A 24,257-nucleotide genomic window follows, 5' to 3' on the forward strand; every position below is an offset into this window, starting at 1 on the left:
CATTAAATCAGTGTTATGGGCTTGCTCTCATTCCCTTGGGGACCCAGTGGTCATCATCTTCATATACCGCGGGCCACACTAAATCAACACTTCACCTGTGTCTTTGTCTGTGTGTCGCCACGCCGTCTCTTCCTGGGTAGCTATTGGCTGTTCTCTCTCCTCCACACCAGCTGTCTGGTAGGCCTGGTCTGCCTAACCCTGAACTACAGATTAATTACGAGGTCCTAGCAGAGTTGGAGATACAGAAGAGAGAGAGAGAGAGAGAGAGAGAGAGCAATCCTTTAATTAAGGCTTGTGAGGATGGGTTGGGACTATGCAAACAGGGTCCCCCACCTCCGTGTTTGGGTAGAGAAGAGAGAGGGGCCAAGGCAGACAAAGGGGTAGACATGGGGAGATGGGGACAGAAAGGGATGAGAGGGTAGAGAAGGGGAGAGAGTAGACTAGGGACAGCCTGATTCAGAGATGTTATGATGCTATCTGTTGTGTCCTAATTTAAAAAAAAATTACCTTTATTTAACAAGGCACGTCAGTTAAGAACACATTTTTATTTACAATGACAGCCTACCCCAGACAGGACTCCAAATCACAGTCAGATGTTAAGCATCCTGTATTTGAACCAGGGACTGCAGTGATGCCTCTTGCCCTGAGAGGCTGTGCCTTGGACCACTGCGCCACTCGGGAGCCCTAATGTGAAGGGGTGAGGAAGGTGGGGGGTCTGAGCGTTCAAACAATACACCACTAAGAATGGGTGACTGGCCCAAAGGCATTATACCTGTTCACTATGACATTAAATTCAAACCCTTGACAAATATTAGATTTGTACTAGTTGTGCCCTGATATCGATCAAAGCACAGACATACTAACATCATAAAATGGTGGAAGCTCTCTTTGTGACAACAGGCACAACTCCGACATAAAGTCATTTTTGGGTAAGTTGCCAAAATGCCACGTGCGTCCACTTATATCTTAGGGGGGCTCCTGAGTGGTGCAGCAGTCTAAGGCACTGCATCTCAGTGCTAGACACGTCACTACTGACACCCTGGTTTGAATCCAGGCTGTATCACAACTGGCTGTATCACAACTGCCTGTGATTGGGAGTCCCATAGGGTGGCGCACAATTGGCCCAGCATCGTCCGAGTTTGTCCGCTGTAGGCCATCATTGTAAATAAGAATTTGTTCTTAACTGACTTGCATGGTTAAAATAAAGTGTCATAACCACTTAACCATCATGAAACTTCTATTCAATCAAATAAGCCTCACGTAGAAAATTAGCAATTACATTTTTTGATGACCAAATTCGACACTCATTGACCATACAAAAATTCCTCACTTCATGGGCTTATTTTCATGATTTTGGGTGGAGTAAAACTTCTCGCTTCACCTCTTTCTCTCTGACTATAGTGGTTTAAAGACTCAGATTCAGACAACAGCGTCCCTAAGCCTGGCCAATTGTATTGTAGGGAAAGAGTGGCACCAGGTGGTAGGATGATTGAACTAAATCCCAGGCACAACCATGTGAAATGAATCAACAATAATTACATTTAACATAGATTATGATGGGAAACAAAGACTGAATCTAATGAGAAAAACACTTGACACATATTTGAATCAGAACCATTTTATATTACTTTTAATGTACAGAATATATTTGATCAGACAGAAAAGCAACGGAAACAAAAAGGTGGTGTGTAAAAGATACAAACAACATGAAACACAAGTCTCCAACAGAATGGAACAACAAATCAGTCATCCCTCTATATCGCAAACGAAAGCATAGTGTCATGTGAAAAGACTATCAGACCATTGTAACAGAAAAGATACAGACCAGGGTTGCATTCATGAAAGTGACAATTGACTATTTCAGTTAGTTCCTCAGCATTTCAGCCCACTTGCTTCTCTTGGCTCCTAGTGAATACAACCCAGATTGTCCCGAGACTCTGAGTAACACCACTCCTGTTCCTCTAGTCAGTTAGGTATCTGACACAAAACGAGACACAACACTACTGGGGGACGTGACTTTGGAGAGTAAGCCTTATCTTCTGGATTTTATAATTATAATGAATGATAATCTTTGGTTTATAGGTTGTTCAACACCACCAGCCAAATGACTGCTGGGGATATACAGTGAGCTCCAAATGTATTGGGACAGTGACAAATGTTTTGTTGTTTTGGCTATGTATCTCAGCACTTTGGATATGAAATTATACAATGACTATGAGGTTAAAGTGCAGAAAGTGAGAAAGTTAGAAACACAAATATCATACCCCCCAAAACCAACAGAAATGCTAACCTCCCCTGTTATTGTAATGGTGAGAGGTTAGCATGTCTTGGGGGTATGATATTTTTGCGTCTAACTTTCTCACTCACAATTCATTCAGGATTATCTGTAATCATGGTAGCGTCCACATTAATGTAGAGGTGTTTAGAAACTTGTTGTTCTTATTTACAATAAAAGGGACTCCAAAATGACACTACAATGTTTCTATTGGGCACAAAATCATCAGAAACACAACCAAAGCAAAACAGCAAATGCATTCAACAAATTTGTAGTCACAAGCTTGATTTAGTAATTGAGAGCTATGAATATGGGACCAAATACTTATCTTTTTACTACTTTAATACACATAAGTGAATTTGTCTCAATACTTTTGGTCCTCTAAAATGGGAGGGGCTATGTACAAAAAGTGTTGCAATTTCTAAACGGTTCACCTGATATGGACGAAAATACCCTCAAATTAAAGCTGACAGTTGAATCATTTCAAATCCAAAGTACAGAGCCCAAAACAACAAAGCATTTCAAAGTAATATGTTTGATAATGAAACATTATTTTCTTAGTTTAAAGTCTAAATATGATGTTTTAAAATAAATGTCTCTACTCTCTCACTGTCCGTATATGTACATGGTCACATGAAACCCTTGACAAGTTCTGAAATGGAAATGACACGACAACAACAATACATTACAGATCCTTCAGATAGGAGCTTTACCAGTCAGTCAATTAATAATTCTAGTTATTGCACAGTGGGCTGGGCGGTGCAGACAGACAGACAAGACAGACAAGACAGACAAACAGGCAGACAGACAGACAGACAGGGAATGGCAGTCTTCTCTCTCTCGCATCATCTGTACAGCTGAGACTTACATATTTCTAAACAATGAATTGGGACACTTATAATAAAAAGATTGAGTATTTTTCTTCTTTATCCAAACATTATTTGGCGTCAATTAAATTGGTCAAACAGCTATGGTACAAATTCAGAAAATAGTCTGTATAATAGGAATGGCAGTTACAGCATTTGAGACAGTTGGGATCCTATGAGTATGTGATTGAGTACGAATCAAAGAAATACAGTAAGAGAGACATTTTAACCAAGTTACTATAGGTAAAACAGTCCCAAATGGAATTAAACTTTCACTGCTCCATACAAAATGCTTGTCTTACTTTACATTATTTTCTGTGACTTCTCAGATGCTCTTATCCAGAGCGACTTAAAGGAGCAATTAGGTTTAAATGCTTGCTCAAAGGCACATCAACAGGTTTTTTTACCCAGTTGGCTTGGGATTCAAACCAGTGACCTTTCTGTTACTGGCCCAGTGCTGTTAACCGATAGGCTATCTGCCACCCACATGTCTGCCTCAACAACCCAGTAAGGATACTGAGCTGATACAGTTCTGTTGAAGTACTACAAGAGGTTACAATGTTACATATGCAGTCAAAACAGTATATCCTTAATCTATCAAAATGCAATTTGTAGAGCAACATTTTTTCCCTTCTGATTGACATATTGAAATAGACTTTAATACAGTGTGTGATAACACTGCATGCGCAACCAACCACATCTGTGATGATTCATTTCAGTTTGTCAGGAAATACATGCTGGGAGATGGTGCAGTCAGTAACACATCATTATGGAACCAAGGAGAAAAAGTCTGATCATTTTTGTCAGTGACTATATGAGAGTCAATTGAGCAAATACTTTTTTACTTGGTTGAATAATGCTCTTACAGTTTTTTCTCAGTCAAGCATTTTTTGGAACTGTGGTTAAATGTCCGTATAGCAAAACAACAATGATCAAATGCTTAAATACATTTGTAGATTGTCTGATCATTTTCTTGTTTTTGTACCTGGATTGCATATCTTAGATTAACTTTAGCAACAATGTCAATACAATTGTCATTTAAAAAAAAAATCGCTGTTAAGTGTTTTGTTCACAGAATGTCAACACATTGTTTTCATCAGAAGAGAACAGGTTGCAATGTGTTCCCTGTTTCCGGCAATCAGTTAATACTACTGCACAAAATAGACAGTGGTTTTATTCATAGTAAATCCGGTACAGTATAGAGAAAGATCTACGCAATGCGGACAGCCTAAGTTTTATGATTGTTTACAACATGCAGAGATGCAGAAAATGAAGTTCAGTTCCTTCCAAGTACTCATGAGACAAGTCATCTCCAATATTACACACCTTTGGTTTGGTGAGGATTGAGGCCTATAAATTCAGTTGTTTTCCTCCACTGTATTCACCTGTCCTTATATCTATTGGGGATTGTGTGTCTGCTTGCCAATGGAACATCTACAAACCTATGAGCAGAACAGCATATGTATCGAATACATGGAATTGGATTGTGATGATACCAGTGAATGAATTCTGCAAACCATGTGCTTTGTTTTCCATGTTCTTTTTGATCAGGAATAATACTTGATTTGATGTGTATGAAATGGTTTGGTAAAGTATGCATAAAAGGAGAGTAATTGTCCATAGTTCTGCACCCTAGTTGTATTTCCTGTTTCGATCATCATGACTGCAAAGAAAATCTATTGACCAACTGGTGTTTTTAAAAGACAGAATAACTTTCTGTTTTGTCAGCTATATGTACAGTGCATTCGGGAAAGTATTCAGACCCCTTGACTTTTTCCACATTTTGTTATGTTACAGCCTTATTCTAAAATGGATGAAATGATTTTTTCCCCCTACACACAATACCCCAATACACTGTATGTTTGTGTTGATGTTTTTGCAGTAAGTCGTCTTCTTTTGATGAATTTGCAATTTCGGTCTCATTTAGCCTTGCTGAATGTATTTGTGTATTTACTGTTTTGCAAGCAGCCACATAGTTCTGTGTGTTGTGAGCCTCGTTTTGAAAATAGACATTGTTCAACAAAAATGCTTGTATGCAATTGAGATTTGTTTTTACTTGAGGATAATCCCGAATGCTTATTTAAATGTACACGCTTGTGTTCCAAGGCACCAAGTGGAAGGGTCTCTGCTCCAGTCCACATCATTTCTGCACTTCCTCTTTATCTCTTCCCTGACAAAATGTTTGTCCTGTGCTCTCAGGCAGCAGAGTGTAACATTCATCAACATAAAAACACTAGTCAGACATGAAGTGCAGTCTGAACATTCTGCTCCTCTCTGCCAAAGTGTCTGAGGAGATATATCAAAATAAAGCAATTTGCACTGTTATCATGGGCAGTAGAACAAGATCTCAATGAACAGCTGTCAAACTAGACCCTGAGTGGACATACAGTTAACTTATATTTTAGTGCTTTGAAAAGGCACAGATACCAAAATAAACAACCTTACTTTGGGACCTTACTCAGTCAGAGAATTTTCATCCACATGTTCTCATCCTCAAATAATACTTCCATTTGAGTTCCTGCCAAAACACAAGTTACGTGCATACCCAACAATCACCACAAGTGCTCTATAACAGAGAAATATGATTCCAGTTATTCCTATGAAATGAAAAAGATGGCCAATGAGAATAGAGATGGAAGAGAACCAGCATCATGCAATATGGATGGGAGGGAAGTGCAGTATGTCCAGTACCCAAGAGCTTCTGTGGCTAGCTGGTTGTCCTAATGTGCTAAACTGTAACATTACAGATATGACACTGTGCCTTTTTCACTATTCTTAAACAACATATACATCTGCCACTGTAACACCATGTGACATTTGACCCATTATGAGTACCACAAATACTGTTAGTTAGTGCGACTCCTACTTCATTGTTAATGCATGACTGTACTACACAGGTTGACCATCTATCCAGTCAACTTAATCCAAGCTAAAGGATCTCCGCCCAACCACCCAACTGGTCTTCACCAGTCCAACAGGAGATGAATAGTGTTGGGAGGCTGTGGAAGTTTTTCTCAGTCTTTAGAAGTTTAGGCTCTGGTTTCTGTTAAGCAGACTGTGAGAAATTAATTTGTAAAAAGCACTATATAGCCACAGATTAAATGCAATTGACTGATGATTGACTGATTAATTGAATGAGTAGTTAGCCCAGTCAGGGATATGTAGATACATTTCCAGCAGAGGGCGCCAACGTACAAGAGTAATGATTCCAAGTGTCTCAGTAAGTCAGTCAGTCAGTTGTAGCTATAGGTAGAATAGCGCCTTGTCTCTCATTCCCACAGCAGGCAGGACAGTGCTTTGGGCCTTAACATATCGCACAGCTCTTCTCTCTTCAGCCATCCACAGCGCTGAGGCTGGGTACTGTAGTCCTACGTAGATGCAGTAACCAGAGGACTACAGCTGGTCCGACTCCTCTCTGGAGCTGGAGCTGAGGCTAGGCCGGGACAAGCCTGGGGCCACAGTTCTGGGTGTAGGGGGCTCAGATGGGCATGTATTGGGCTGAGTGGAGGGCACTGTGGGGGCTTCGTACTGGGGCAGCTCACCTTCTGACGGCAGCTCCTCCCCATCTGGGAGGTAGGGAGGCGGGGGGAGGTCGAACCACGGAGGCCGGCTGGAGGCGAGATGGAGAAATAGATAAGTAAAGGAGCGTACATATAATTATGCTACTATTGCACTGTTGCATTCTAACGTCCTAACTAATAAATTGACAAATTATGGTCAGAAGTATTCTGAATTGTATTTAGTTAAGTTTAGAGACAGATCAATTCTTAGTTAGATTTGTGTGTATTAGGTATTTGTTGTGAAATTGTTAGATATTACTTGTTAGATATTGCTGCACTGTCGGAACTAGAAGCACAAGCATTTTGCTACAGCCGCAATAACATCTGCTAAATATGTGTACGTGACAAATACAACTTGATTTGATTTTGAATATAACAAACACATTAAAATAGACAAAGCTACAGCTGGCAAAATGATAAGCCTCACACTACCCCCTCCAGTAAACTACATTTACAGTATGTCTCAAGCGGACTCTCAGCCTACCTGACATCCAGTACAGCCTGGGAGTAGGAAGGTGGTGAGTCCATGGGCATGCCAGCTGGGTAGAGGGCCCCAGACAGCAGCTGTAGCCCTGGGGGACCTGCAGGGTACTGGGCCGCAGCAGACGGGGAGGTGGGAGAGAGGCCAGGGCCAGCCGGGTGGACATGTCCCCGGTCTAGGATGACCAGGCGGGACAGCAACAGGGGCTGGTGGTGGTGGTGGTGGTGGGAGGACCCCCGGACCCCACGGGGCAGCAGCACGCTGCGCTTCCTCTGATGGTGCAGGACCAAGGCCAACAGCGCCACCACCAGGACGAAGATGACAGCGCTGCCGATGACCGCGTAGGTGATGCTGGGGTAGTAACGCAGCCGGTAGTCCAGGGTTACAAAGTCCTGACCTGGAGCCTCTGGAGGAGAGAAGGGAAATATATGGATCTGTTTAATGTAGGACTAGATCTAAGGGGGAAACGATCTTACAGTTATTTTCTAGAGAACCTATGCAGAGTTCAGGAGCTTCGTGTCTGAGATGAAAACAGAGAGCAACACTACGGGGAAGGTCAGATTACTGCTGTTGAGGAGTGAGCAATGCGTGCACACACACGAGAGTAACACTTAGGAACTCACAGGTCAAGATGAGAAAAGGGAACAGTGGGATAGTAGTCAGAAACACAGCAGCAGCCTACTGGTTGAAATTAACAGGAGTTGCAACACTAATAAGGAGCACTGTGCTTTATTATTCCAGATGAGAGGAGGGAAACATTTCCTGTATGGGGGCGGGTAGTCTGGGGAGACCAAGGGCCGCACTCAGAACTAGCCTGAATAAAATGTGCGTCCCCCCTCCCCCAACAGTCGCTACTAAACAATCACCAACACCCCTTCCCCTGTCATGGTGATGCTCATTCACTCAGACCCGGGCCGTTCCTTCCCTCAGTTCCTTAGTCCTATTCATTATGCGCTGAGCTCTGCAGAGAGCGGTCCAAAACAAAAGTTAAATACTACAGTAATTAGCGCAGTAAAAGAAAAACAGATAAAGGGATCCCACCGCTGCCACCCGTCCCGCTCGCCAGACGCACAGACAAAAGGAACTCATAATCAGGGCGATCACCAGAGTTTCAAAATATTTGGGGCTCAGTCCTGAAGACCAGGGAGTGAGGGGTTTGTGGGTCCGAGAAAAAAGAAAAAAAAAATCCCGGAGTTCTACGTCATTGTACATGACTGGAGACATTACAAGAATACTTTTTTATACCACAGAAATGATCAAAATGACAAGCGACTCTGACATTTACATACTGCGATCAATAAAATGAATGACCCATGTCTTAAAGCAACCAATAGCGTACGCAAATGAAAATATTGGATCCACAGATTTTAGGCCTACAATATGAGGAGGAAAGTATAGTCCAACAACTTTCCAGTGGCACTCAGCTACTCAAACTCCTATTTGTCCAGCAATTGTATTTTGAAATATTGCAAAACACCTTCTAGCTGCTGCCTGCTGTTCATTGACAGCCACAACTCAACAACAATCAGCTGTTTTATATTTCCCACGTGGGCTGCCCGATTGCTGGATTCCTGACTGTAGACTCACTAGGTCTATGCGTTTGGCAAATGTATTTCAATGTATGTGCAACACTTCCAGCACCCCTTCCTGCAGCGCTGTTTTCTTTCATGTGCTGTGCTCTCCCCAAGGCCAAATAGTCAACACTTTTTGTCATTAATTCAATCGAGTGTGGTCAGTAACCCCATATGAGGTTATTGTTTCGGTAGGCCTACTGTTACAATATTTGTTTTAATCATCTATCAGCAATTAGCTTAGCCTACATTTACAAGGGAATACATTCAGTAAATCAATGAAGCCAATAGTAGTTTCAGCTATATTGTTATTGAAACGATGCAGAGGCCTTATGACCTCTTTAAACAATAAAACATGTGTCAAATGACTTGAATAGTCTATGGGAAAAGCGTACGAATGTGTATTCGCATCAGTAGTATAAAAGTGACTAAAATGCATCAGAAAAGTGTTGAAAAGTTCAGGAAAACATCAGGGAAGCTTATTAGGTAGACTATAGGCCTAATGTGTGTGAAAAATCTGCATTACTTTCAATTGCTAGACTAATGATCATGAGCACTTCCCTAAACTTAGCTAACAATTGTCTGCCTAATTTTGACCAAATATCCAAACAGAGATTCAGAGAAAACAAAAATCTGACATTGACTGAATTATCAAGATGAGTTTCCATGTTTGTCTCAAAGCAACGCAACGACGTCGTCCCGATTATCAGTTGACCTTTCACGGCAAGTGCTTTACATTCATTATAACAAGTGGTATAGTGCTACTTTTTGATGTAGCCTACCGGAGCACCATTTTTGTATAATTATTACGCCATTATTTCTGAATGAAAGTTGGTACCAACATGAATTTTAGAATGTACATACAATGCATCATCCAAATTGTATGATTGCCTTTGCCTACACATACTGTAAGTAGCTAAAGGAAAACGTTATATTTGTGAAATCCTAAAACACCAAATTAGGCCTACTTTATTATGAATTAGGCCATCATCACTGTCAATCGTGAATGATAATTATTCACGTCTTACAGGTGAACGTCCATGCTGCACGGCAACCATTTGATCCCAATCACTTTCATGTGAATATGCATTTCAATCTACTTGAAAGATATACAGTAAGTAAGTAACCGGCCGAACTAATCGCATTTGAGACCAGATGAAGTTAAACACAGCCACCTCATGAGAAAAAAATGTAACATTTCAGCACATAAGAAATTACATGGTGTTTTTGGCATAACAGTGGCCTGACATTATCATGTTATTATATTCGGTTTATATTCGGATTGATAAGTAATCATTAAGTGATCTTGAGAGACATAGCACCATTGTGAAAAGTGGGGGAGCGTGGCTCTGTTGCGCACCAGCAGCACTACGCCCCTGATTATAACGGTTGGATGACTGGGAGTTAAGTGGCACATTCAGTTGACACATTTTGTTTTACACCATTGCAGCAGCGCAAAAGCTTATTGGCTGACCCAAAATAATTCGGGACTAAAGCACCAAAAGCCAGGTCCTGGTGACGTCCATGCTCATAATGCCTCCACGTACACAATGGGTAGGTATTTGGTGTGTTTAGCGATAGAGGTCCTATATGAAAAGGCTACTGTTCTGTCTCTACTGCACTACCTGCTCCGTGCTAATGAACTGGTGTTTCTGATGCAGACACATCAGAATAGAAGCACACACGCATTTTTCTATTCCATAAGGGAGCTTTGCCACTCCCAGATGACACCATCACCTCTAGCAGAGTCTCTATACTCTAAGTGCTCATAAACCTTTCCCCCCAGAAGAGGTAGAGGGCCAGGGATCACACAGGCTCTGCCTGCTGTTCCCACAGACCACTTTAATCATACCAGAGTGGCTTCTCTCACCCCCTTCTTCTCCCATCCTCTCAGCGCCTGCTCTCCCTTCTTAGTACCTACACTGCCTCCTCCTTCCTCCCAGCTCTCTTCCATCTCCCCCAGCCTCTCCTCTATAGGCAGTAATTTACTACCATGGAGATGACATGTAGCTGGAACAGGCAGTCCCACCAGGTGTATTCTTGTCGTTTGAACTGAGAGAGGATGTGGAGTGGGAGGTAGATCCTTTAAAGTGTCATCACAGAAACACAAGGGTGCAGTTACAGTGTGACACACAAACCTAAAAACAAAGCCTGACAAATAAAGTAGAAAATAAAGCCTGCCTAATCTCTTTCTTGCTCATGATCCAGATGCATAGACAGGAGTAAGACATACAGGAAAGTGAGACACGGTATTGGAGAATGCCTGCTATATTGAGGGCCAACATATTGAACATGCAGTGGTTATAACGAGCAGCACTGAAACTCTTCTTTGTCTGATCAAATCAAACTATGACAGACATTAACAGAACACTGCCATTTTATTGCTGGGATACAGGGGATTTCTTTGAAGCGCATTCTTTCATCCTGATTGGACACCTGCCTGCAAGTATGCTAATGAGCGACTCATGTCAAAATGAATGAGAAGAGAGAGAGAGAAATAGGGAGCTGGCAATACTGGAATAAAGGAATAGAGACATTTTCCCTGCTCATACTCCAGGAGAGGAGATCCACATCTATACAAATAAAGCCGTACACAGCACAGCAAATCCTTTCTCTACGTACCTTAACACATAATGTATTCACATACTCTCCTTTAGAAGAGAGAAAAAGAAAACAAGGGGAAAAACACTATCTCCTGCTATAACATTCCACTGCTTCGTCTCCAGTTGATTGGTTTGTTTGCCTCATTCCATGGAGGTGGGGAAACGCCGTGTGACGGTTGATAATTACAGGTGTTGGTTCAGCTGGCGGCACGGACATGACAGCGAGAGAGGTTTGTGATGATGGTGCAACAATGGAGTCAGTGACGAAGCTGGCCGCTCCTCAGATCAACACATTAGCTTGAGCCAGAGTAAAGATGACCATGCCGTGGAGTGGAGTAGTGGTGAGACGTACCACTAGGGGGCAGTCTGTTCCTATATTTTCACCACATCTTGGGAAAACTGGTTCCCCTCAGTGCAGGACTAAAACCTCAAACAGGACTATTCCTCCTGTCCAAGTTCCCCCAGTGAAGGGAGGCCGACACCCCTCACCCCCTGGGCAGCCCTCCAGAGCAACAGCCGAAGAAGGGGTAAAACACAGCCCAAACAGGCGGACAAGCCATCTGGCTAACAGGCTTCAAATATACCCCGGCGCATGTGCGCACTCACACACATACTAAGTGAGAAAAAAAGCAATTAACACTATTCAAAAATTACAACACGTCTTTCATTCTGGTCCAAATCTGCTAACTAAATCCTAACCCACATGGAGGGAAATCTATAAATGAAAAACGACAAACAAGTAGTAGGGGCCATGCTGTTCATGCCCCCTGGGAGTACTATTCATATGCTAGCTACTCACTCTCAGATTCCTCTGTCGGTGGAACAGTATGTAGAGAGGGAAAAACAAACTCTTAAAAATGACTGTGGTGGATGTGGTGGGCAACTTGGCTGAGGGACTGACACCATACTCCCCCTCTCCTCTCAGAATTCCATTGGCTGTCTGGCCATGCTGCTCTCTTTAGCAGTGATAGCATAGCGTAGCATGTTAGCTGCTCCCTGAGAGACACCATTACTCCTCCCTGCCTGCTGCTGCTGCGTTACTAGTGTTCATATGTCATGTCCCGTGTGACCCTCTCCTGTTATTATGTTCTGAGAGAGGGGAAGAGAACGACAGAGAGTGTTTGGATGAGTGAGAAAGTGAGAATGAGAGCGAAAGAGAGAGGTAGGGTGGGATCAACAACATGGAGGGAACAACAGAGAGAAAAAGAGAGAGTGAGTGAGGCCACGATAGAGAGTGAGAGAAAAAAATAAAAGAGCCAAAGGTAGTGAGGGAGGGAGGGAGGCAGCCCCCAGCCACACAGAGCTGGGAGGAGAGGTTTTCATGCTCTATCAAGTCTCCATTTGCCTGTCCTGTAATAACTTGTCCGCTCCATTGCCTGCAACTATCACCACGGCCATTACACTCTGTCACACGGTTACAGCAGCACGACCAGCCATGTTTGGAGGCAGGCAATGGAGACCACTAACAGATTGCACCACATCCATACACACTGGGAGAGGACGGAGGGATTGAGGAATGGAGGGGTTGAAAGACTGATAGAAGGAATAGAAGTGAAGAAGAAAGAGTGATGCAGGGTGGAGGGAGGGATGTTGGGACAAAGTGAAAGAGTGGATTAATAAAATGTATTGCAGGGAGCCAGACTTGGCTGGAATAGTGCAACAATGACTCATTAGGGATTCCAGTGAAGAAAAACGGTTGGGTGCTTTGGTGCAACACAGAGTGTGTCAAAGACTTTCAAATGCAGAATTCCTTAGAGATAAGCGGTGGGGTGCTGGTGTGATGTGTGTGTGGTTGGGGGGACAGAACCTTCTGCAGGAATAGTAAGACAAGGGAGGGGTCAGTGGTTAGAAAGAGCTTTGACTACAGGCCCCTCCTACTGAACCTGAGGGGCCCGTCTCCATAGTAACTGTGTGCTTTGGGCCGAGAGGTGAGAGAGGAAGGGAAGGGTGGGAGTAGTGGCTGTACACACACACTAATGCCCCCTGGGAGTACTATTCATCCATGTCAGAGAGACAAAGGGAGTCGGTCTGTCCATCTGTCTGTCTGTCTGCAGGATCCACAGGTTGAGGACAGACCTCCCAGAGGAGACAGCTATGCTGTGTGCGTGTGTGTGCGTTCAAAGGGAGCTATCACAAAACCCCATGGATGCAGCAGGACACTATGAGAGAGATACAGAGCCATGGATGCAGCAGGACACTATGAGAGAGATACAGAGCCATGGATGCAGCAGGACACTATGAGAGAGATACAGAGCCATGGCCACTGCCAAACCTTTTTATCTGATGTTCTTTATCATTTTATTTATGCAGGTGAGACTCTTTGAGATAAAACATCTCATTTTCAAGTGTAAAACAGCAGCAATCAGACTCATTAAAAGTTAAAAGTATACAGACACAGACATACAGTGGGGAGAACAAGTATTTGATACACTGCCGATTTTGCAGGTTTTCCTACTTAGAAAGCATGTAAAGGTCTGTAATTTTTATCATAGGTACACTTCAACTGTGAGAGACGGAATCTAAAACAAAAATCCAGAAAATCACATTGTATGATTTTGAAGTAATTAATTTGCATTTTATTGCATGACATAAGTATTTGATCACCTACCAACCAGTAAGAATTCCGGCTCTCACAGACCTGTTAGTTTTTCATTAAGAAGCCCTCCTGTTCTCCACTCATTACCTGTATTAACTGCACCTGTTTGAACTCGTTACCTGTATAAAAGACACCTGTCCACACACTCAATCAAACAGACTCCAACCTCTCCACAATGGCCAAGACCAGAGAGCTGTGTAAGGACATCAGGGATAAAATTGTAGACCTGCACAAGGCTGGGATGGGCTACAGGACAATAGGCAAGCAGCTTGGTGAGAAGGCAACAACTGTAGGCTCAATTATTAGAAAATGGAAGAAGTTCAAGATGACGGTCAATCACCCTCGGTCTGGGGCTCCATGCAAGATCTCACCTCGTGGGGCATCAATGATCATGAGGAAGGTGAGGGATCAGCCCAGAACTACACGGCAGGACCTGGTCAATGACCTGAAGAGAGCTGGGACCACAGTCTCAAAGAAAACCATTAGTAACACACTACGCCGTCATGGATTAAAATCCTGCAGCGCACGCAAGGTCCCCCTGCTCAAGCCAGCGCATGTCCAGGCCGTCTGAAGTTTGCCAATGACCATCTGGATTATCCAGAGGAGGAATGGGAGAAGGTCATGTGGTCTGATGAGACAAAAATAGAGCTTTTTGGTCTAAACTCCACTCGCCGTGTTTGGAGGAAGAAGAAGGATGAGTACAACCCCAAGGACACCATCCCAACCGTGAAGCATGGAGGTGGAAACATCATTCTTTGGGGATGCTTTTCTGCAAAGGGGACAGGACGACTGCACCGTATTGAGGGGAGGATGGATGGGGCCATGTATCGCGAGATCTTGGCCAACAACCTCCTTCCCTCAGTAAGAGCATTGAAGATGGGTCGTGGCTGGGTCTTCCAGCATGACAACGACCCGAAACACACAGCCAGGGCAACTAAGGAGTGGCTCCGTAAGAAGCATCTCAAGGTCCTGGAGTGGCCTAGCCAGTCTCCAGACCTGAACCCAATAGAAAATCTTTGGAGGGAGCTGAAAGTCCGTATTGCCCAGCGACAGACCCGAAACCTGAAGGATCTGGAGAAGGTCTGTATGGAGGAGTGGGCCAAAATCCCTGCTGCAGTGTGTGCAAACCTGCTCAAGAACTACAGGAAACGTATGATCTCTGTAATTGCAAACAAAGGTTTCTGTACCAAATATTAAGTTCTGCTTTTCTGATGTATCAAATACTTATGTCATGCAATAAAATGCAAATTAATTACTTAAAAATCATACAATGTGATTTTCTGGATTTTTGTTTTAGATTCCATCTCTCACAGTTGAAGTGTACCTATGATAAAAATTACAGACCTCTACATGCTTTGTAAGTAGGAAAACCTGCAAAATCCGCAGTGTATCCAATACTTGTTCTCCCCACTGTATATAGATATAGCTCCACAGCCAGTAAGCAGGGTAAAATAACAACCACTAACTTCATGACAGGAACAGGAAATTAGACCATTCTGATCTTTCACAAAAGTACCCAAAAAGGCTGTTTTTAAAAATGTGGATGTAGCTGCTGTGCTTGAAGTCAGGGCCTGACGAGGAGAGTTGGTGATGCTGTTACGGGGAGAATTGCCGCCATCGGTGGCGATGTCTGGAGCTAGGGAAAGGGGGATACCTAGTCAGTTGTACAACTGAATGCGTCTTCCCCATTTAACCCAACCCCTCTGAATCAGAGAGGTGTGGGGGGCTGCCATAATCGACATCCACATCTTTGGCGCCTGGGGAACAGTGGGTTAAACTGCCTTACTCAGGAACAGAACAACATATTTTTACCATGTCAGCTCTGAGATTCGATCCAGCAACCTTTCGGTCACACGAGAGAGAGAGAAGAAAGGCATAAAAACAAAGAGAGGGAATGAAACAGCGGTGAGGAGCAAGAGAGAGAGAGAGAGAGCTGTATATGGTTGTATGTTTTATTGAGTGTATAATATAGACTGAGTGCAAAACTGGAGACAAATTTAGCTCCAATAACTCCTGTGGTATATGTGTCAACAGCAACCTTGGGAAAATCCTCTGCATTATCATAACAGCAGACTCCTACATTTCCTCAGTGAAAACAATGTCCTGAGCAAATGTCAAATTGGCTTTTTATCAAATTGCCATACGACAGACCATGTATTCACCCTGCACACACCAATTGACAAACAAACAAAACAAAAGCAAAGTCTTCTCATGCTTTGTTGATTTCAAAAAAGCGTGTGACTCAAATTTGCATGAGGATCTGTTATATAAGTTGATGGAAATCGGTGTTGGGGGAAAACATAGTATATTATAATATCCATTTACAAAACAACAAGTGTGTGGTAAAAATTGGCAAAAAACATATTGATTTCTTTCCTAAGGGCCAGGGGCCGAGACAGGGATGCAGCTTGAGCCCCACCCTCTTCAACATTTATATCAACAAATTGGCGAGGGCTCTAGAACTATCTGAAACACCTGGCTTCACCCTACTAGACTCTGAAGTTAAATGTTTACTGTTTGCAGATGATCTGGTGCTTCTGTCCCCAAACTAGAAGGGCCTACAGCAGCACCTAGATCTTCTGCATAGATTCTGTCAGACCTGGGTCCTTGGGCTCAGTTCATCTCAGTAAGACAAAAATAATGGTGTTCCAAAAAAGGTCCAAAGACCACAAATACAAATTCCACCTACACAAAAAATGCTACCTACCTTGGCCTAAACATCAGCACTACAGGTAACTTCCACAAAGCTGTGGACGATTTGAGAGACGAGGCCAGAAGGGCCTTCGACGCCATCAAAAGGAACATGAAGGCTGACATCTCAGTTAGGATCTGGCAAAAAATATTAGGATCAGTTATAGAACCCATTGTTCTTTGTGGTTGTGAGATCTCAGGTCCATCACCAACCAAGAATTCACAAAATGGAACAAACACCAAATTGAGACTCTGCATGCAGAATTCTGCAAAAATATCCTCTGTGTACAACATAAAACACCAAATAATGCACATAGAGCAGAATTAGGATGAAAATAATCAAAATCCAGAAAAGAGCAATTATATTCTAGAACCACCTAAAAGGAAGCGATTCTCAAATTCTCCATAATAAAGTCATCACCTACAGAGAGATTAACCAAGAGAAAAGTCATTTCAGCAAACTGGTCCTGGGGCTCTGTTCACAAACACACACAAGACAGCAACACAACTAGGCCCAACCAAATAATGAGAAAACATTTGTGACCTGTTGCCACAAGAAAAGGGCAACCAGAAGAGCACAAACACCATTGTAAATTCAACAATATTTATCTGTTTATTTATTTTCCCTTTTGTACTTCAACTATTTACACATTGTTATAACACTGTACATAGCCAATAATAGAACATTTGAAACGTCTATGTTCTTTAAATAATTTTGTGAGCTTAATGTTAACTGTTCATTTCTGATTGTCTATTTCCCTTGTTTATTTCCCTTTTGTTTATTGTCTATTTCACTTGTTTTGGCAATGTAAACATATGTTTCCCATGCCAATAAAGCCCCTTGAATTGAGGGAGAGAGCAAGAGTGAGCGAGAGAGCGAGAGAGACACACACACACCTTGTGTCACACCTAGAGATGTATAATAAACAAACAGTACCTTTAGCTCACTCATTCTTACAGCAACAAATCCTCCTCTACCCCATGCCCTAGGTTATGAAAACTAGCAGAATTTAGGATATGTTCCCCTTCAAATGTATGCAGCTTATATCAAATCCCATTAGATTAGCCTATAGACTCAGTCAGCACTGGGTATTTATCCAACTTAATAACTTCCTTGGGGTTCCTGTCCTAACGTTCACAGGCTTTGAACAGGGAAATCCAACTGGGTACATGTTAAATGTTAGACATATTTCAAGCTACCTTTAGAGGACTTTATATTGCTCCCCTTAGATCTAATAGAATAGAATATGCCTCACACTAAATGATACCAGGAGAATTGTAGCTACAGGATTTTAACTCAAAGTGCTCCCCCTCTGGCCAGGAAAGTATATCGCAGTGGCTGGAGAAAACATAGTCAAGTATTTAGATTTAGATTTGATTAGGATCCCCATTAAGCTGACGCCACGACAACAGCTAGTCTACCTGGGGTCCAACAAAATAAAAAAAGACATTACAGACAAAAAGGTTTGGGAGCATAGATGGGACACTGATCTGCAAATGGGGTTGGGGGCTGACACACAGGCACAGACCGAGCGTTTCTCATTGTAACTCTAGCCACATGGGAACTGGTGGTGACAGGAGTCTTTGTGAGCGTCTGAAGATCAGGTTGAAGGTGATTTAGTGCTCAGCACAGGAGATCATATATGGCAGGGGTAATGAAAATACAACGTGAGTGGGTCCTCCATATCTCCTTCACACACACAGATGCACACCCCACAATTGGACCAGTCTGGGCATGGCTTATCTGCAACAGTAACAGAGACCAGTGGTTTTTCCACATAGACCCAGTGTCTCCAGCCATGACATGTTCTGATAAAGTTGAGCCCAGAGTGGACTGGAAGGGAGGGAAGACCGGAGGGAGGGAGGCTGGCTACTGGTGAGTCGATCAGAGTAACATACATCCATCCTGTTTGGCCAATACACACATGCAGTACATGCAAGTACTACAAACAGATAAACATGCATATTACCCACACATGCACACACACACAGACACTACCCTTGGTTCTGAAATGCACCAAGGTTTCAGATGCAGATCATTGTATCGAATCCCCTCTCCTCAAACACTGGGCCTGTCCAGCCCTACGGACGGGAGAGGGCGTTGGTCTTATCACTGTCCACAACACAGCCCATATCTATGGACCACACTACTGCAGATACAGTTGAAGTCAGAAGTTTACATACACCTTAGTCAAATACATTTAAACTCAGTTTTTATTTCAGCTTTTATTTCTTTCATCACATTCCCAGTGGGTCAGAAGTTTACAAACACTCAATTAGCATTTGGTAGCATTGCCTTTAAATTGTTTAACTTGGGTCAAATGTTTTGGGTAGCCTTCCACAAGCTTCCCACAATAAGTTGGGTGAATTTTGGGCCATTCCTCCTGACAGAGCTGGTGTAACTGAGTCAGGTTTGTAGGCCTCCTTGCTCACACAGGCTATTTCAGTTCTGCCCACATATCTTCTGTAGGATTGATGTCAGGGCTTTGTGATGGCCAGTCCAATACCTTGACTTTGTTGTCCTTAAACCATTTTGCTACAACTTTGGAAGTATGCTTGGGGTCATTGTCCATTTGGAAGACCCATTTGCGACCAAGCTTTAACTTCCTGACTGATGTCTTGAGATGTTGCTTCAATATATCCACATAATTTTCCATCCTCATGACGTCATCTATTTTGTGAAGTGCACCAGTCCCTCCTGCAGCAAAGCACCCCCCCAACATGATGCTATCACCCCCGTGCTTCACGGTTGGAATGGTGTTCTTCGGATTGCAAGCCTCCCCCTTTTTCCTCCAAACATAACGATGTCATTATGTCCAAACAGTTCTATTTTTGTTTCATCAGACCAGAGGCCATTTCTCCAAAAAGTATGATCTTTGTTCCCATGTGCAGTTGCAAACCGTAGTCTGGCTTTTTTTATGGAGGTTTTGGAGCAGAGGCTTCTTCTTTGCTGAGCGGCCTTTCAGGTTATGTCGATATAGGACTCGTTGACGGTGGATACAGATACTTTTGTACTTGTTTCCTCCAGCATCTTCACAAGGTCCTTTGCTGTTGTTCTGGGATTGATGTGCACTTTTCGCACCAAAGTACGTTCATCTCTAGGAGACAGAATGGGTCTCCTTCCTGAGCGGTATGACGGCTGTGTGTTCCCATGGTGTTTATACTTGCGTACTATTGTTTGTACAGATTAACGTGGTACCTTCATGCGTTTGGAAATTGCTCCCATGGATGAACCAGACTTGTGGAGGTCTACAATTTGTTTTCTGAGGTCTTGGCAGATTTCTTTTGATTTTCCCATGATATCAAGCAAAGAGGCACTGAGTTTGAAGATAGGCCTTGAAATACATCCACAGGCACACCTCCAATTGACTCAAATGATGTCAATTAGCCTATCAGAAGCTTCTAAAGCCATGACATCATTTTCTAGAATTTTCCAAGCTGTTTAAAGGCATAGTCAACTTAGTGTATGTAAACTTCTGACCCACTGGAATTGTGATACAGTGAATTATAAGTGAAATAATCTGTCTGCAAACAATTGTTGGAAAATTACTTGTGTCATGCACAAAGTATATGTCCTAACCGACTTGCCAAAACTATAGTTTGTTAACAAGAAATCGTGGAGTGGTTGAAAAACGAGTTTTAATGCCTCCAACCTAAATGTATGTGAACTTCCGACTTCAACTGTATATGGCTCTACTCAGCTCTGCCTGGATGGAAGAGAAGGCTCTTGGGATGTAGCAAGATTCCCTTGTTGCATTGTCAAGTCTGTCTGTTCACATACCTCTCTCTCTCTCTCTTTCTCATAGGAGCTTTATTGCCATGGAAATATATGTTAAGCAATACATATTTTTTATAGTAAACATTACACAAAAGTTCCAAAAGAATAAAGGCATTTCAAATGTCATATTATGGCTATGTACAGTGTTATAACGATGTTGAAATAGTTACAAAAGGGAAAATAAATCTTCACTGGTTGCACTTTTCTTGTGGCTAAAGGTCACAAATCTTTCTGCTGTGGTTGCACACTGTGATATTTCACCTAATAGATATTGGAGTTTATCAAAATTATAATTTTTTTCCCGAATTATTTTTGGGTCTGTGTAATCTGGGGGAAATATGTTTCTCTAATATGGTCATATATTTGGCAGGAGGTTAGGAAGTGCAGCTCAGTTTCCACCTAATTTTGTGGGCAGTGTGCACAAAGCCTGTCTTCTCTTGAGAGCCAGGTCTGCCTACAGCGGCCTACAGATACCTTAAAAAAAGGTAGGGTGATGCGCCGGAGGGCAAGGCTGCTGTCTTATCGGCTCGTCACCAACCATGCTATTTTGTTTGTTTTTTTGCGTTGTTTGTAACTTGTTTTGTACATAATGTTACTGCTACCGTCTCTTATGACCAAAAAGAGCTTCCGGACATCAGAACTGCGAATGCTCACCTCCAACTGGACGAAGAGTTCTTCTTCAATGAGTCGGACGGGAGGGATATAATACAGACACCCGACCAGGCCCAGATCCCCGTTATTCGCTGGAGAAGGAAATGCAGATTTTGCGGAAAGAGATCAGGGTGCTTTGTGAGGATCAGGCGACGAGTGGCTAATCTGCCCTTGCCTTCCGTCCTGCTAGCTAACGTTCAATGGCTGGAAAATAAATGGGATGAACTGAAAGCCCGTTTATCCTAAACTCAGCAAAAAAAGAAACGTCCTCTCACTGTCAACTTAACATGTGTAAATATTTGTATGAACATAACGAGATTCAACAGCTGTGACATAAACTGAACAAGTTCCATAGACATGTGACTAACAGAAATTGAATGTGTCCCTGAACAAAGGAGGGGTCAAAATCAAAAGTAACAGTCAGTATCTGGTGTGGCCCCCAGCTGCATTAAGTACTGCAGTGCATCTTTGTGCAGATTTGCCAGTTCTTGCTGTGACGTGGTTTGCCACTGCGAGGACGATCAGCTGTCCGTCCTGTCTCCCTGTAGCGCTGTCTTAGGCGTCTCACACTACGGACATTGCAATGTATTGCCCTGGCCACATCTGCAGTCCTCATGCCTCCTTGCAGCATGCCTAAGGCACGTTCACGCAGATGAGCAGGGACCCTGGGCATCTTTCTTTTGGTGTTTTTCAGAGTCAGTAGAACGTTTTCATAACTGTGACCTTAATTGCCTACCGTCTGTAAGCTGTTAGTGTCTTAACGACCGTTCCAAAGGTGCATATTCATTAATTGTTGGGAAACAGTGTTTAAACCCTTTGTGAAGAAACCCAATGAAGATCTGTGAAGTTATAAGGATTTTAATAAATTATCTTTGAAAGACAGGGTCCTGAAAAATGTTTTTTTTTTTTTTTTTGCTGAGTTTACCAACGGGACATTAAAAACTGTAATATCTTATGTTTCACTGAGTCGTGGCTGAACGACGACATTAAGAACTTACAGCTGGTGGATTATACACTCTACCGGCAAGACAGAACAGTAGCCTCTGGTAAGACACCCCCCACGGGGGCCTATGCATTTATTTAAACAACAGCTGGTGCACGATATCTAAGGAAGAATCTAGGTTTTGCTCGCCTGAGGTAGAGTATCTCATGATAAGCTGTGGACAACACTATCTACTTAGACAGTTTTCATCTGTATTTTTCATAGCTGTCTACATACCATCACAGACTGATGCTGGCACTAAAACCGCACTCAAAGAGCTGTATACTGCCATAAGCATATAGGAAAACGCTCATCCAAAGGTGGTGCTCCTAGTGGCCGGGGACTTTAAAGCAGGGAAACTTAAATCAGTTTCACTTGATTTCTATCAGCATGTTAAATGTGCAACCAGAAGGAAAATAATTCTAGACCACCTCTACCCCACACACAGAGACGCATACAAAGCTCTCCCTCGCCCTCCATTTGGCAAATCTGACCATAATTCTATCCTCCTGATTCCTGCGTACAAGCAAAAATAATAGCAGGAAGCACCAGTGACTTTGTCTATAAAAAAGTGGTCAGATGAAGCAGATGCTAAACTACAGGACTGTTTTGCTAGCACAGACTGGAATATTTTCCGGGATTCTTCCGATGGCATTGCGGAGTACACCACATCAGTCACTGGCTTTATCAATAAGTGCATCGAGGACGTCGTCCCCACAGTGACTGTACGTACATACCCCAACCAGAAACCATAGATTACAGGCAACATTCACATTGAACTAAAGGATAGAGCTGCCGCTTTCAAGGAGCGGGACACAAAACCGAAAGCTTATAAGAAATCCTGCTATGCCCTCCGACGAACCATCAAACAGGCAAAGTGTCAATACAGGACTAAGATTGAATCGTACTACACCGGCTCCAACGCTCATCGGATGTGGCAGGGTTTGCAAACTATTACAGACTATGAATGGAAGCACAGCCGAGAGCTGCCCACTGACACGAGCCTACCAGACAAGCTAAATAACTTCTATGCTCGCTTCGAGGCAAGTAACACTGAAACATGCATGAGAGCATCAGCTGTTCCGGGCGACAGTGTGATCACGCACTCCGCAGCCGATGTGAGTAAGACCTTTAAACAGGTTAACATTCACAAGGCCACAGGGCCAGACCGATTACCAGGACGTGTACTCCGAGCATGCGCTGACCAACTGGCAAGTGTCTTCACTGACATTTTCGGCCTCTCCCTAATACCAACATGTTTCAAGCAGACCACCATAGTACCTGTGCCCAATAACACTAAGGTAACCTGCCTAAATGACTACCAACCTGTAGCACTCACGTCTGTAGCCATGAAATGCTTCGAAAGGCTGGTCATGGCTCACATCAACACCATTATCCCATTATCCCAGAAACCCTAGACCCACTCCAACTTGCATACCGCACCAACAGATCCACAGATGATGCAATCTCTATTGCACTCCACACTGCCCTTTTACACCTGGACAAAAGGAACACCTATGTGAGAATGCTATTCATTAACTACAGCTCAGCGTTCAACACCATAGTGCCCTCAAAGTTCATCACTAAGCTAAGGATCCTGGGACTAAACACCTCCCTCTGCAACTGGATCCTGGACTTCCTGACGGGCCGCCCCCAGGTGGTAAGGGTAGGTAATAACACATCCGCCACACTGATCCTCAACACGGGGGCCCCTCAGGGCTGAGTGCTCAGTCTCCTCCTGTACTCCCTGTTCACTCATGACTGCACGGCCAGGCACGACTCCAACACCATCATTAAGTTTGCTGATGACACAACAGTGGTAGGCCTGATCACAGACAACGATGAGACAGCCTATAGGGAGGAGGTCAGAGACCTGGCCGTGTGGTGCAAGGACAACAACCTCTCCCTCTACATGATCAAGACAAAGATGATGATTTTGGACTACAGGAAAAGGAGGACCGAGCATGACCCCATTCTCATCGACGGGGCTGTAGTGGAGCAGGTTGGGAGCTTCAAGTTCCTTGGCATCCACATCACCAACAAACTAACATGGTCCAAGCACACCAAGACAGTCGTGAAGAGGGCACGACAAAACCTATTCTCCCTCAAGAGACTGAAAAGATTTGGCATGGGTCCTCAGATCCTCAAAAGGCTTTACAGCTGCACCATCGAGAGCATCCTGACGGGTTGCATCACTGCCTGG

General features: G+C 43.3%; 1 protein-coding gene across 2 annotated transcripts in view; it reads right to left on the reverse strand.

Annotated features, from left to right (window-relative positions):
- Window positions 1-1,602: 1,602 nt before the first annotated feature.
- LOC139540100 (low-density lipoprotein receptor class A domain-containing protein 3-like) overlaps window positions 1,603-24,257 on the reverse strand; it is a 123,946-nt gene continuing 101,291 nt past the window's right edge. For both annotated transcript variants that reach the window (XM_071343665.1, XM_071343664.1), the window contains exons 5-6: window positions 7,186-7,588; window positions 1,603-6,751 (exon numbers count right to left, since the gene is read on the reverse strand). In XM_071343665.1, the coding sequence (XP_071199766.1) occupies window positions 6,535-6,751; window positions 7,186-7,588 (620 nt within the window). In that variant the 3' untranslated portion in view covers window positions 1,603-6,534. The remainder of the gene's footprint in view (window positions 6,752-7,185; window positions 7,589-24,257) is intronic.

Source organism: Salvelinus alpinus, chromosome 15 (assembly GCF_045679555.1).
Source record: "Salvelinus alpinus chromosome 15, SLU_Salpinus.1, whole genome shotgun sequence".
NCBI lineage: Eukaryota > Metazoa > Chordata > Actinopteri > Salmoniformes > Salmonidae > Salvelinus > Salvelinus alpinus.